Source organism: Heptranchias perlo, chromosome 2, assembly GCF_035084215.1.
Source record: "Heptranchias perlo isolate sHepPer1 chromosome 2, sHepPer1.hap1, whole genome shotgun sequence".
Taxonomy (NCBI): Eukaryota; Metazoa; Chordata; class Chondrichthyes; order Hexanchiformes; family Hexanchidae; genus Heptranchias; species Heptranchias perlo.
Window position 1 is genome coordinate 78,536,098 of NC_090326.1, and position 16,409 is coordinate 78,552,506.

A 16,409-nucleotide genomic window follows, 5' to 3' on the forward strand; every position below is an offset into this window, starting at 1 on the left:
ATCTTCAAGAACTTTGGAGAGGAAAGAGGGGTTGGAGATGGGGTGGTAGTTTGCAAGGACAGAGGGGTCAAGGGTGGTTTTTTTGAGGGGGGGGGGTGATGACAGCAGATTTGAAGGGGAGGGAGACAGTACCTGAGGAGAGGGAACCGTTAACAGTATCAGCCAACGTGGGGGCAAGGAAGGAAAGTTGGGTGGTCAGCAGTTTGATGGGAATGGGGTCGAGGGAGCAGGAAGTGGGTCTCATGGACAAGATGAACACGGAAAAGGCATAAAGGGAGATAGGAGAGAAAGTATAGAAAGATGCCAGTTCAGGGCTAGGGCAGGGGGGAGCCTTGAGGGAAGTTTGGCTTGGTGGGCTCGGGGAAGAGAGGGAAGCGGCAGAGGCAGCTAAACAGATGGTCTCAATCTTCGTGACAAAGAAGTCCATGAGCTCCTCGCACTTGTTGTTGGAGGTGAGGGTGGAGGGGACAGGGGAGATTGGTTTGAGATGGTTTGTAATGGAGAAGAGAAGCTAGGTGTTATCTTTGCATTCCAGGATGATCCTGGAGTAGTGAGCAGTTTTGGCAGAGGAGAGCAGTACTATAAAGCATTACTGAATTACAGATGTTATATAGACCTGGTTTCTGGAGCTGTGATTCACTGGTAGCACTCTTGCCTCTGAGTCAGAAGGTTGTGGGTTCAAGTCCCACTCCAGTGACATGAGCATGAAGTCTAGGCGAACATTCCAGTGCAGTACTGAGGGAGTGCTGCACTGTCTGAGGTGCCGTCTTTCAGATGAGATGTTAAACCAAGGCCCCGTCTGCCCTCTCGGGTAGATGTCAAAGGTCCCATGGCACTATTTCAAAGAAAAGCATGGGAGTTATCCCTGGTGTCCTGGCCAATATTTATCCCTCAACCAATATCACTGAAAACAGATTATCTGGTCATTATGATATTGTTGTTTTTGGGACCTTGCTGCCACGTTTCCTATATTATAACAGTGACCACACTTCAAAAGTACTTCTTTGGCTGTCAAGCGCTTTGAGATGTCCTGAGGTTGTGAAAGGCACTATATAAATGAAAATTCTTTCTTTCTTCATTATGATGATAACATAGTCGAGATTGTCTGCTTATATTAAAACAATATTTTTTTAAACAGGTTGACCCATATTTACCATATGAATTCACAAGTGAAGGGATGTTGGAAAGATTAAATGTTTTCATTGAAAAACAAGTAAGTTTATTATTTCACTCCAGAATATTGTCACAAAAATGATTAGCACATTTCCATATGCATCTGGTTAATAAAAACGTATAAAAAGAATTTTAAGTGCTGCAATGATTCAGCGAGTTTATCCAGTCTGAAGTGAGTCATACAGACCAGGAAGTTCCAGATTTCTTCCCCAGTTTGTACTGATGATCTCAGCTTGATTGGCAGTAAGGGCTTGAATATTAGCTTCAATGCAGGGTTACGGTGGGGAAAATTGGCCCAGTCCTGTTCGCAACCTAATGACTCCTGTGTGCGGACGCATGCAGGATTAGGCTCAGCTGTGACATCCCCCATGGTGACTAACCTGCTAACACTGACTGTCAAATCTTACACATGAATGGTGGCCATTTGGGTGAGGTACCAGAAGGAGTCTGATGTTGTGGCAACATAACCCAGCGAGGAATCAACACCTTCAAGAGGCTGAGGAGAAAATTGGTGACGAAAAAAACAAGCAAACAAATATTGCTTTTTTTTAAAAATAAAACTTGTTTTGTAAAAAGGGTAGAAAACTTTGTTGTTAGTGGCCTGATAATGCAGTATATTGGAGCCCTAACTTGTTCTGACAAAGGTAGGGGAGTTTTCAGTCCACAATTCTGCAAATGGTGGTTTCAAGAATGCAAGTGTGCTACCATAGAGGGGAAGGATTTGAGCTGAGGCCAGAAGCTTTTCAATAGGAAAGGAATACAAGTATCAGTGTTACAAGTTCAAGTCTGTCTTCGATAGTCTCTCAGGTACAGCAGTTCTGGTCAATCCCATAACCGGTTCATATGATGCACATATTGCCCAATATTGATGTGATAGCGTCACCTGGGGGTGTAACGAACTGGATGTCTTGTCTTTCGGCTGTGCCCTCATACATTTCTTCAGTCTTTCTGAAGGCCAACTGAAACACTTTAATGAGACAAGGCTAGATATGAATTGTTTAGCTGCTTTACTTTGCAGACAGCAAATGAATGTACAGTGTAACAGCTGCAATCAAATCTTACCTTGATTCATCTAACGACAGAAAACCTCCTTGTGAACAGGAAAAATGATAAAAATATGCCACACTATCTCTATCCGTAGGCTCCCTTAACTTCCTGCTTAGCCTTCTGATTCCTGACCAGCTCTGGGCTCGAGGTGAATGGGTTTCTCCTCGCTGGACCAGACCTTCTCCCCAGACCGAGTTGGTTGCCTGACTGCCGAAGTGTCCCCATATTCTTTTATCTGTGTTCCCAGCAAGTGGGGGGGCTGTCCTCTGACTTTTTCCCCATTCTGTGATTCACCAGTAGGATTTGCCAATAGCAATCAAATCAATTCCCCCACTTTCCTAAGGGTATATTGTTAACAGGCACTTCATGCTGGCCTCAAATGAATAGAAACATGGCCACCTCAATAGATGTGAAAACTCTAAATGAGCTTTCATTGTCTTCAGACATCGATGTCCTTGCCTGGGGTGCGCTGAGCAGTTGGCTCACTGAGCAGTTTTATCCATTTGATAGCATTGGGTATCTTGTCTCAAGCAAAAGCTCATATGCGCTCACAAGACAATACAATGATCGGCACATGTGTCTAAGCTACTTGAGGGTTTTACATTCCTTATCAAGCAACGAGATTCAGTCATCTGGAAATCTGGCCCTCAGCATTAAATGGTAAATGCCTTCATAGCCTGTTATGCTTTCACTTTCCAGCCTCATCTGCCATGTGTTGTTGATCTTGATAACCATATCTCTATATTTTTTTTTAATCGTTCATGAGATGTGGGCATCGCTGGCGAGGCCGGCATTTATTGCCCATCCCTAATTGCCCTTGAGAAGGTGGTGGTGAGCCATACTGAATGGATTCTTCCTCGGTTTCTGAAATTTCTGCCTGTATGCTTCAGGCATTAAGTCATGTGCACCAGGAATAGCACACTTTACAATATCATAATCAATAATCATTTAGAGTTTTCACACCAGAGGACAGCTGGGAACACAGATAAAAGAATATGGGGACACTTCGGCAGTCAGGCAACCAACTCGGTCTGGGGAGAAGGTCTGGTCCAGCGAGGAGAAACCCATTCACCTCGAGCCCAGAGCTGGTCAGGAATCAGAAGGCGAAGCAGGAAGTTAAGTGAGCCTACAGATAGAGATAGTGTGGCATATTCTTTATCTGAATGCACGTAGCATTCGTAACAAAATGGACGAGTTAACGGCACAAATAACGACGGATGGGTATGATCTTGTGGCCATTACAGAAACATGGCTGCAGGGTGACAACGACTGGGAATTAAATATGCCAGGGTATTTAACAATCAGGAAGGACAGGCAGGAAGGAAGGGGAGGTGGGGTGGCTATGTTAATAAGGGAAGGAATCACTGTAATACAGAGAAATGATATTGGGACAAAGGATCAGGATAATGAAACAGTTTGGGTAGAGATAAGGAATAATAAGGGGCAAAAAACACTCGTGGGCGTAGTACAGATGCCTCCTAATAGTTGCAACTCTGCTGGAAGAAGTATTAATCAGGAAATAGTCGGGGCATGTAAAAAGGGAACAGCTATAATTATGGGGGATTTTAACTATCATATTAACTGGACAAATCAAATTGGGCAGGGTAGCCTTGAGGAAGAGTTTATTGAGTGTATTAGGGATGGATTTCTTGAGCAGTATGTAACTGAACCAACAAGGGGGCAAGCAACCTTGGACCTGGTCCTGTGTAATGAGCCAGGATTAATTAATAATGTCCTAGTTAAGGATCCCCTTGGAATGAGTGACCATAACATGGTTACATTCCATATCCAATTAGAGGGTGAGAAGGTTGGTTCTCAAACAAGCGTACTGAGCTTGAATAAAGGAGACTATGATGGTATGAGAGCGGAATTGATTAAAGTGGACTGGGAAAATAGATTAAAGGGTAAGACGGTACATGAGCAGTGGTGTTCATTTAAGGAGTTATTTTACAACTTTCAAAACAAATATATTCCACTGAGGAAAAAAGGGTGTAAAAGAAATGACAGCCATCCGTGGCTAAGTAAAGAGATTAAGGATAGTATCCGACTAAAAACAAGGACATATAAGGTAGCCAAACTTAGTGGGAGGATAGAAGATTGGGAAATCTTCAAAAGACAGCAAAAAGTAACAAAAGGATTGATTAAGAAAGGGAAGATAGATTATGAAAATAAATTAGCAAAAAATATAAAAACAGATAGCAAGAGTTTCTACAGTTATATAAAAAGAAAAAGGGTGGCTAAGGCAAACGTAGGTCCTTCAGAGGATGAGACCGGGAAATTAATGGTGGGAAACATGGAGATGGCAAAAATGCTGAACAAATATTTTGTTTCAGTCTTTACGGTAGAGGACACTAAGAATATCCCAACACTGGACAAACAGGGGGCTCTACGGGGGGAGGAGCTAAATACGATTAAAATCACTAAGGAATTGGTACTCAGTAAATTAATGGGACTCAAGGCGGATAAATCCCCTGGACCTGATGGCTTACATCCGAGGGTCTTGAGGGAAGTGGCAGTAGGGGTTGTGGATGCTTTGGTAATAATTTTCCAAAATTCTCTGGACTCGGCAAAGGTCCCGGCAGATTGGAAAACTGCCAATGTAACACTCTTATTTAAAAAGGGTAGTAGGCAGAAGGCTGGAAATTATAGACCAGTTAGCTTAACATCTGTGGTGGGTAAAATTTTGGAGTCTATTATTAAGGAGACAGTAGCAGAACATTTGGATCAACATCATTTAATAGGACAAAGTCAGCATGGCTTTACAAAGGGGAAGTCATGTCTGACAAATTTGCTTGAGTTCTTTGAGGATATAACGTATAGGGTGGATAAAGGGGAACCAGTGGACGTAGTGTATTTGGACTTCCAGAAGGCATTCGACAAGGTGCCACATAAAAGATTATTGCTCAAGATAAAGAATCACTGGATTGGGGGTAATATTCTGGCATGGGTGGAGGATTGGTTATCTAACAGGAAGCAGAGAGTTGGGATAAATGGTACATTCTCGGACTGGCAACCTGTAGCCAGTGGTGTTCCGCAGGGGTCGGTGCTGGGTCCCCAACTCTTTACAATCTATATTAACGATTTGGAGGAGGGGACCGAGTGTAACATATCAAAGTTTGCAGATGATACAAAGATGGGATGGAAAGTAGAGAGTGAGGAGGACATAAAAAACCTACAAGGGGATATAGACAGGCTGGGTGAGTGCGCGGAGATTCGGCAGATGCAATACAATATTGAAAAATGTGAGGTTATGCACTTTGGCAGGAAAAATCGGAGAGCAAGTTATTATCTTAATGGCGAGAAACTGGAAAGTACTGCAGTACAAAGGGATCTGGGGGTCCCAGTGCAAGAAAATCAAAAGGTTAGTTTGCAGGTGCAGCAGGTGATCAAGAAGGCCAACGGAATGTTGGCTTTTATTGCTCGGGGGATAGAATATAAAAACAGGGAGGTATTGCTGCAGTTATATAAGGTATTGGTGAGACCGCACCTGGAATACTGCATACAGTTTTGGTCTCCATACTGAAGAAAAGACATACTTGCTCTCGAGGCAGTACAAAGAAGGTTCACTCAGTTAATCCCGGGGATGAGGGGGTGGACATATGAGGAGAGGTTGAGTAGATTGGGACTCTACTCATTGGAGTTCAGAAGAATGAGAGGCGATCTTATTGAAACATATAAGATTGTGAAGGGGCTTGATCGGGTGGATGCGGTAAGGATGTTCCCAAGGATGGGTGAAACTAGAACTAGGGGGCATAATCTTAGAAAAAGGGGCTGCTCTTTCAAAACTGAGATGAGGAGAAACTTCTTCACTCAGAGGGTGGTAGGTCTGTGGAATTTGCTGCCCCAGGAAGCTGTGGAAGCTACATCATTAAATAAATTTAAAACAGAGATAGACAGTTTCCGAGAAGTAAAGGGAATTAGGGGTACATAAGAACATAAGAAATAGGAGCAGGAGTAGGCCAATCGGCCCCTCGAGCCTGCTCCGCCATTCAATAAGATCATGGCTGATCTGATCCTAACCTCAAATCTAAATTCATGTCCAATTTCCTGCCCGCTCCCCGTAACCCCTAATTCCCTTTACTTCTAGGAAACTGTCGATTTCTGTTTTAAATTTATTTAATGATGTAGCTTCCACAGCTTCCTGGGGCAGCAAATTCCACAGACCTACTACCCTCTGAGTGAAGAAGTTTCTCCTCATCTCAGTTTTGAAAGAGCAGCCCCTTATCCTAAGATTATGCCCCCTCGTTCTAGTTTCACCCATCCTTGGGAACATCCTTACCGCATCCACCCGATCAAGCCCCTTCACAATCTTATATGTTTCAATAAGATCGCCTCTCATTCTTCTGAACTCCAATGAGTAGAGTCCCAATCTACTCAACCTCTCCTCATATGTCCACCCCCTCATCCCCGGGATTAACCGAGTGAACCTTCTTTGTACTGCCTCGAGAGCAAGTATGTCTTTTCTTAAGTATGGAGACCAAAACTGTATGCAGTATTCCAGGTGTGGTCTCACCAATACCTTATATAACTGCAGCAATACCTCCCTGTTTTTATATTCTATCCCCCGAGCAATAAAAGCCAACATTCTGTTGGCCTTCTTGATCACCTGCAAACTAACCTTTAGGTTTTCTTGCATGAGGACCCCCAGATCCCTTTGTACTGCAGTACTTTCCAGTTTCTCGCCATTAAGATAATAACTTGCTCTCCGATTTTTCCTGCCAAAGTGCATAACCTCACATTTTCCAATATTGTATTGCATCTGCCGAATCTCCGCGCACTCACCCAGCCTGTCTATATCCCCTTGTAGGTTTTTTATGTCCTCCTCACTCTCTACTTTCCATCCCATCTTTGTATCATCTGCAAACTTTGATATGTTACACTCGGTCCCCTCCTCCAAATCGTTAATATAGATTGTAAAGAGTTGGGGACCCAGCACCGACCCCTGCGGAACACCACTGGCTACAGGTTGCCAGTCCGAGAATGTACCATTTATCCCAACTCTCTGCTTCCTGTTAGATAACCAATCCTCCACCCATTGCCAGAATATTACCCCCAATCCAGTGATTCTTTATCTTGAGCAATAATCTTTTATGTGGCACCTTGTCGAATGCCTTCTGGAAGTCCAAATACACTACGTCCACTGGATCCCCTTTATCCACCCTATACGTTATATCCTCAAAGAACTCAAGCAAATTTGTCAGACATGCCTTCCCCTTTGTAAAGCCATGCTGACTTTGTCCTATTAAATTATGCTTATCCAAATGTTCTGCTACTGTCTCCTTAATAATAGACTCCAAAATTTTACCCACCACAGATGTTAAGCTAACTGGTCTATAATTTCCAGCCTTCTGCCTACTACCCTTTTTAAATAAGGGTGTTACATTGGCAGTTTTCCAATCTGCCGGGACCTTTGCCGAGTCCAGAGAATTTTGGAAAATTATTACCAAAGCATCCACAACCCCTACTGCCACTTCCCTCAAGACCCTCGGATGTAAGCCATCAGGTCCAGGGGATTTATCCGCCTTGAGTCCCATTAATTTACTGAGTACCAATTCCTTAGTGATTTTAATCGTATTTAGCTCCTCCCCCCGTAGAGCCCCCTGTTTGTCCAGTGTTGGGATATTCTTAGTGTCCTCTACCGTAAAGACTGAAACAAAATATTTGTTCAGCATTTTTGCCATCTCCATGTTTCCCACCATTAATTTCCCGGTCTCATCCTCTGAAGGACCTACGTTTGCCTTAGCCACCCTTTTTCTTTTTATATAACTGTAGAAACTCTTGCTATCTGTTTTTATATTTTTTGCTAATTTATTTTCATAATCTATCTTCCCTTTCTTAATCAATCCTGTTGTTACTTTTTGCTGTCTTTTGAAGACTTCCCAATCTTCTATCCTCCCACTAAGTTTGGCTACCTTATATGTCCTTGTTTTTAGTCGGATACTATCCTTAATCTCTTTACTTAGCCACGGATGGCTGTCATTTCTTTTACACCCTTTTTTCCTCAGTGGAATATATTTGTTTTGAAAGTTGTAAAATAACTCCTTAAATGAACACCACTGCTCATGTACCGTCTTACCCTTTAATCTATTTTCCCAGTCCACTTTAATCAATTCCGCTCTCATACCATCATAGTCTCCTTTATTCAAGCTCAGTACGCTTGTTTGAGAACCAACCTTCTCACCCTCTAATTGGATATGGAATGTAACCATGTTATGGTCACTCATTCCAAGGGGATCCTTAACTAGGACATTATTAATTAATCCTGGCTCATTACACAGGACCAGGTCCAAGGTTGTTTGCCCCCTTGTTGGTTCAGTTACATACTGCTCAAGAAATCCATCCCTAATACACTCAATAAACTCTTCCTCAAGGCTACCCTGCCCAATTTGATTTGTCCAGTTAATATGATAGTTAAAATCCCCTATAATTACAGCTGTTCCCTTTTTACATGCCCCGACTATTTCCTGATTAATACTTCTTCCAGCAGAGTTGCAACTATTAGGAGGCCTATATACTACGCCCACGAGTGTTTTTTGCCCCTTATTATTCCTTATCTCTACCCAAACTGTTTCATTATCCTGATCCTTTGTCCCAATATCATTTCTCTGTATTACAGTGATTTCTTCCCTTATTAACATAGCCACCCCACCTCCCCTTCCTTCCTGCCTGTCCTTCCTGATTGTTAAATACCCTGGCATATTTAATTCCCAGTCGTTGTCACCCTGCAGCCATGTTTCTGTAATGGCCACAAGATCATACCCATACGTAGTTATATGTGCCATTAACTCGTCCATTTTGTTACGAATGCTACGTGCATTCAGATAAAGAACTTTCAAATATGTTTTGTGACACTTAGTTCCTGCTTTTTCCTTTTTTAACACTTTACCTTTTACTCCATACCTTCTATCCCTTCCTGATATGCTTTCCTCTGTCTCCCTGCTCAGGTTCCCAACCCCCTGCCACAGCTTTGATGCTGGGTTAATCGCCTTACGCCTTCTCGTTTTCATTTTATCTGTCGTGCCTAAAGTATCTAAAGTGCCTAAAGTACACTTTCTTTCCGCTGCTCTATGCTTTTCCCTTTCACTTGTTCTTGAACAACTGTTTGTACTATTTGTATTGTAGATTTCCCCTGGGTCTTCCCCTCTCTTGCTGCTCTCAACTTTATTCCCTTCTGACTCCCCGCTCAGGTTCCCATCCCCCTGCCACTCTGGTTTATACCTTCCCCAACAGCACTAGCAAACACCCCCGCGAGGACATTTGTCCCGGTCCTGCTCGGGTGTAACCCGTCACGCTTGTACAGGTCCCACCTTCCCCAGAACCGGTCCCAATGTCCCAGGAATCTAAATCCCTCCCTCCTACACCATCCCTGCAGCCACGCATTCATCCTGTCTATTCTCCTGTTCCTATACTCACTAGCACGTGGCACCGGTGGCAATCCTGAGATCACTACCTTTGAAGTCCTGCTTTTTAATTTATCTCCTAACTCCTTAAATTCACCTTGCAGGACCTCATCCCCTTTTTTACTTATGTCGTTGGTACCAATATGGACCACGACTACTGGCTGTTCACCCTCCCCCTCCAGAATGCCCTGCAGCCGCTCCGTGACATCCTTGACCCTAGCACCAGGGAGGCAACATACCATCCTGGAGTCACGTTTGCGGCCGCAGAAACGCCTATCTGTTCCCCTTACAATCGAATCCCCTATCACTATAGCCCTGCCACTCTTCTTCCTCCCCTTCTGTGCAGCAGAGCCACCCGTGGTGCCCCGAACCTGGCTCTTGCTGCTTTCCCCTGATAAGCCATCTCCCCCAACAGCATCCAAAGCAGAATATCTGTTTGAGAGGGAGATGGCCCCAGGGGACTCCTGCTCTACCTGCCTAGTCCTTTTACTCTGCCTGGCAGTCACCCATTTCCTTTCTGCCTGCGTATTCTTTACCTGCGGTGTGACCACCTCACTGAACGTGCTATCCACGATAGTCTCAGCATCGCGGATGCTCCACAGTGAGTCCACCCGCAGCTCCAGCTCTGAAAGACGGTTAGCCAGTAGCTGCAGCTGGACACACTTCCTGCACACATGGTCGCCAGGGACACTGGTAGTGTCCATGACTTCCCACATAGTGCAGGAGGAGCATATCACGGGTTACGGGGAGCGGGCAGGAAATTGGACATGAATTTAGATTTGAGGTTAGGATCAGATCAGCCATGATCTTATTGGCCGATTGGCCTACTCCTGCTACTATTTCTTATGTTCTTAGGATTGGCATGAGAAAATGCCGTGAGTACCTTTCTGGTTAATGAAGTTGTGTTGACTGGCCCATTCATTTTTGTCTCACTTGTGGTGACTGGGCAACAATTCAAATACCTGGATTAAATTATCAATATCATCTCCTCTTCACAATTTGGAATCAGATTTGATTTAACAAAATGGTGGGACCCCTGTTCTACCACTTCAATTACTGGACTTGTTACTAATGCATGTTTCTCTGCCAGTTCAAGAGCACTGCAGTGCTCTTTTCTCCTTCTTGTCAGCCTCATGTTGGGGCTGTTTCTTCTTTTCATTGGCCTTGAATTTGTGTTGTTCCCTCTCTTCCTGCAATTTGCATTCCTCTCATTCTCGATCTTCTTCCCATCTGCGTTGGTCTTGTTGTCATACTTCTTCCTGTCTACGTAGCTGAAGCTCTTATTGAAACCTACGTTCTTTTAGCTGAAACTCTCTCCTTTGCTTTCTCTTTGGCTGCTAACCTTGCTAACTCAAGTTTAATTTCTTTTGATTTAGACATTTTTAAAATCACACTTTTTCTGATCAATTCACTTTTAAATTTTAAATCACTTTCATCAGTATAATTCAGTATCCCAGGTAGTTACTACCAATTATTACAAGTTTCATGTCCACTTTTGCAGAGGTTGGAGAAACCAACATGAAGGCACTTTGCAAAAGACATGATACCCTGTCAAGATCACAAAGGGGTCCAATTGTTACCCCCCACATTACGCACCCCCATTAGATACTGAGCAATATGGGCACACTGCTGAACATAAGATGCTCCAAGACGCTTACAAGAATGGCCAGCACTGCTGTACCCAAGAGAATTTCTCAGGCAGACCTAAAACTTGTAACACATCCCACCTTCATAGCTCTGGTGCTGAATAGTCACTTTACTGCACTTGGTGAATGAGAGTGCTCAAAAACTGATATTCTAAACTTAGTTGTTTTACTGCAGGATTTCTGCCTCCAAAGAGAAATATGGCCACCAATGAGTGCACTTAGAATTAAAATGGCCAAACCAGCCCAGACATGTGTTGAAGTCTGCCAAAGAGAACAACTAATATGCGAGCCTGCTTTCTTCTACCATCTCAACAAAGAGGCTGAGCTTAAGAGGTAAGAGTTCCGCTCTAGCTTTGACATTGTCATCACAAACCCTGTTATGCAACCCCTTTAATTTTTACTTTCGGATCTTATTTAGAGAACACAATTTTTGTGCATATAGTTGTATAAGTGACTAAATTGAAAACAACTTTTGTTGAGCTACCTTAATACAAGTCAAATTCTTCATAAGACAGATAAGTAAATGTGATAAACCTGCAATATTATTTTCACATCTTCCACTTCTGACAAAAGGTTTTCGACCTGAAACCTTAACTCTGTTTCTTTCTCCACAGATGTTGCCTCACTTGCTGAGCTTCTCCAGCATTTTCTGTTTTTACTACAATATTATGCATTGATAAATGATGGATTTAAGTGACAGGGAAAATTGTTTTTTGGTCTAATTTTCCTCTGTAAAAAGGTCTAACTAGCAGAATTGATTAACACGCTGTCCTCTTTATGATGAATATAGCTTCTAAATTTTGAAAAGATAAGACATTCAACAAGGTTCCACATAAGAGACTGTTAACAAAAATGAGAACGCATGGAACTGGAAGCAACATATCGGCTTGGATAGGGAATTGGTTAGGAGGTAGGAGACAGAGAGTAGGGATAATGGGTATGTACTCAAATTGGCAGGATGTGACTAGTGGTGTCCCCCAAGGATCTGTACTGGGGCTGCAGCTTTTCACTATATTTATAAATGACTTGGGTGAAGGAATAGAGAGCCGAATATCTAAGTTTGCTGATGACACTGAGTTAGGTGGCACAGTAAATAGTGTAGATGGGAGAAGAAAGTTGCAAAGGGACATTGATAGATTAAATGAATGGGTAAAACTGTGGCAGATGGAGTTCACTGTGGGAAAGTGTGAGGACATCCACTTTGGACCTAAGAAAGATAGATCTGAGTACTTTCTAAATGGCAAGAAGCCAGGAACTGTGGATGAGGAGAGAGATTTAGAGGTCCAAGTATGGAAATCGCTAAAAGCTAGTGGACAGGTGCAAAAAATAATTTAAAAGGCTAATGAAATGTTGGCCTTTATTGCAAGGGGATTGGAGTACAAGAGTAAGGAGTATTGTGTACAGTTTTGGTCTCCTTATCTAAGGAAGGATATACTTGCCTTGGAGGCGGTGCAATGAAGGTTTGCTAGATTAATTCCTGGGATGGGAGGGTTGTCCTATAAAGAGAGGTTGCGTAGAATGGGCCTATACTCTCTGGAGTTTAGAAGAATGAGAGGTGATCTCATTGAAACATATAAGATTATGAGGGGGCTTGACAGGGTAGATGCTGAGAGATTGTTTTCCCTGGTTGGAGAGTCTAGAATTAGGGGGCATAATTGCAGGATACAGGGTAGGCCATTCAAGACTGAGATGAGGAGGAATTTCTTCATTCAGAGGGTTGTGAATCTTTGCAGAGATTAGAGGGGGCAGCAGAACTCATCTAAACTTGAAGAGCACCAACCTATTTGAATTGGACACCAACACAGATATGCACAGTGCGATGAAGATCTGCAGTGCAGGGAATTTTGAGAAGGAAGCACAGAGTGTGACACAGAGCACTGGGGAGGGAAGTGTATCAATGTTAGTGGTTGCTGAAGGTCCAACTTGTAGAGGACAGTGGCCACGCACACAGGTTGCCTTTCCTGAGTTGTATGTGGAGACCTGTTTTCACAAAGTGGATGATGTGAGTGATGTCATGAAGCAATAGTTGTCTGTACTACAAACTATCATTCAGCATGTGGCAACTACTGGCATCTGCAGTGAAAAACTCAATTACACAGGACATAGGCACAGTTGGAACATCTTTCATCAATGTTCCCACTGCTGTAATGGAGGTTTTTGGGTTCAAACTCTAAGATACAATCATTTCTGGCTTCAACTCATTTGAATAATGACTCATTGAATAATGGTTACAAGCAAGTATGAGGATGGATTCTGAGACCTCATAAATGCTCATTACTTAGACATATTGGTCAGCCTCATGAGGAAATGATCTCCAAGCACTGGCACCTGTGGAGTAGCACAGAAATAGCCGACTAGTACTCTTATCAGCTTCAAATATGTGACTACACATAGCCTCGTGCAAGTTACAGTAGGCACTGCATCTGAAAGCAATGAGCTCATAGCAACACCAGTAAAGGAGATCACTGGCGCTGATGCAGGTGCATTCGTGTTAGATGCAGATAACAGGCCTTCTGTAAGCCTGGCTGCCTGCGAACTGGCTATGCAGTTATCCACCAATACTAATCCTTCAACTAGCAGTAGGGCACATACACATGCAGAACATTATAAAAGAGGCAAACACATTAAACTCCTGCTCGCCAAAATGTCTTTGGGATTTCTATAGATAAATGTGCAGGATTTTCCGAGAGAGGCTTCACTTAATATTCATAGCGAACTCCCAGTCTGATTGGGTTTGGTGCTGGGAGTTTGTCAACAGCTGAGGACAGGAAATAGCGTGCAGCTGCAGTTCTCAAAGACTGCACTCGGACATGAGTGTCAACCCTGTATTTAGAGAGCGGAACGCTCATCTCTGCTCACTGAGGCTGTCTGGAGTGGGGCTCGAACTCATAACTTTCCATCTCAGAGGCAGGAATTTTACCACTGAGCCCAGGCTCACTCATTTTTTGCTCTCTACTGAAGCAAAACTTGTTCCTTAGCAGAAGTGACTAAACCTGTAGATTTCCTTCTATTTTGTGCTCTCACTCAACTATCAATGCAGCTGATTTATTTTTTAAAAAAGGAAAAACTCCAAATGAAATGCCATAACATAATCACATGCCAGCTATTTAAGAGATGAGTTTCAGCCATTGTGTTTAGAAAAAGAAAGAGAGAAGTAATTAATCAACCAATCAAGGTAGCTGTACTAGATATGGGGATATGGTCAACATTTGGCCAAGATTGGAAGAATGAGAAGTTGAGATGCCACAGAATTAAGCAGACCAGCAAATCAATGAATCCTGTCTCCTGTCTCCATCCAAAAGGAGAGAATCAGTGTGAAAATTGATCAAAAATGTTATTTTCAGTATATATATCTGTATAAGGTAATTACTTTCTGTTCACATTTAAAAAAAGGTTTGAGAAAGCAGTTTTAAATTTATAACTAGCATATAAAAGCAATACATTTAAAATGTAGCTCTTTAAGAGGCAAAACCTTCCATCTGTATTGACCACACTAACATCAATATAATCAGTGCAAACCTATATTGCTGTTAATATTCACAGGGATCAGAGATAACACATCATAGATCAGTAACATATCATAGAGGGGTTCATGTGGCAAACCGTGAGAGCTTGGGTTACTACTTTGAAACACACGCCTACCTGTATTATGTTATGAACAGACTTAATTCTTACTACTAAACTAAGTCTATAGCAGATATGGTACTTTTGTTCCACAACAAAAGAACAACAGGTTTCAGTGAGCAAAACACATGATTGAACCGAAAGCACACTCATATGTTGTGATTCATAGTGCAGTGGTATTGAATTTTATTTCACTGTGTGTTATTGTATGATCCCAGGAAACAGGAAAGTTTGTATATGCTTTGACATAACATCATGGGTTAACATGTAGTTAATGTAGTCCAGTATTTTCCTAAATATTCTGAAGACTAGCAGGGAGCAACACTTGAGATTTTTTAGGTGTAATAATCAATGTGAGATTTGTGCAAATGTTTTCTTTTTTTTGTAGATATGGAATATACTGCAATTCCTTAAAAAGGGCAAGTGATCTGTATCTGCCAGCATATAACACTCACAACCAAATGTGTCTACTTCAGTCAGATTACTTGCTCTTCAGCTGTGCAGGATCACATGAACATTACAGTCGAATCTGTCCATGTCGAGATTATATCAAAGGACAGGTTGCTATCTGCCGGGACTGTTTGGAAAGAGAAGCACACAACTAACCTATCTTGTTTACTGAAACAAAAGAACCTGCTACTTTCAAATGATTCAACGAGAATGAATACTGCAAAAAGATGCTGATGGTAAAAGCAGGTGGACCAGAAACAACATTCATGAAGTCCTTATTTTAACAATGCTGTATTATAGGTAACTTAGAAATTGCCAAACGAAGCTTGTCTTCCACTGTCATTATGTAATTTAAAACTGTGGGATAAATTGTTACTTTAGTATCAAAGATGAAAGCAAACTTTATTTATAAATAATACCCGACAGTTCAGTACGTCGGAAAAGCTGTTAGGGAACATTTATCTCGAACGGTAACCTACAAGCAAACCATTGTAAAATGGTCATGATCTTATTGATTACCTACGGACAACTACGGGTAATCAACTGTTTTCTACAAGAGCAAAAAGAAAACATGTCATCTATAGGTTTGCTCCTTAAGAGATTAAAAGTGCATGAGTGTTTCATCTTATTCTTCACCTTTTAAGAAGAAGCATAGCCACAGTCTATGTTCTCTTCTCCCCCCCCCCCCCCAAAAAAAAAACATAATTTGCTGATCTTATCCCAGAGAATTGTTGATAAATTATAAATGTAAGGACTTGCACAACACCAGGTTATAGTCCAACAGTTTTATTTTAAATCTCAAGCTTTCGGAGCTTTCCTCCTTCGTGACGAAGGAGGTAAGCTCCAGTCCATCACCGGCATCTCCACATCATGATAAATTATAGACTGACCTTTCCTGTCAAAGGATGAAGGATTGCTGTCATTGTTTGTAGCAACATTATAAATGTATTTAAATAAATGTGTTTACGATGACGCAACACATAGCAACAAGAACACCTGATCCCCTCCCCCACCCCACCCCAACCCTGCCAAGCATATTACAATTGAAGCAACAAAAGTGTTCTGTTAC

The 16,409-nt window shown here is 42.3% G+C and overlaps 1 protein-coding gene across 1 annotated transcript in view; it reads left to right on the plus strand.

Moving 5' to 3' along the window:
* Positions 1-16,050, plus strand: part of LOC137332160 (alpha-1,6-mannosylglycoprotein 6-beta-N-acetylglucosaminyltransferase A-like) — a 78,645-nt gene extending 62,595 nt beyond the window's left edge. The window contains exons 13-15 of the mRNA XM_067995868.1: positions 1,139-1,213; positions 11,442-11,599; positions 15,279-16,050. Of these exons, the coding sequence (XP_067851969.1) occupies positions 1,139-1,213; positions 11,442-11,599; positions 15,279-15,495 (450 nt within the window). The 3' untranslated portion in view covers positions 15,496-16,050. The remainder of the gene's footprint in view (positions 1-1,138; positions 1,214-11,441; positions 11,600-15,278) is intronic.
* The last annotated feature ends 359 nt before the right edge of the window (positions 16,051-16,409 follow it).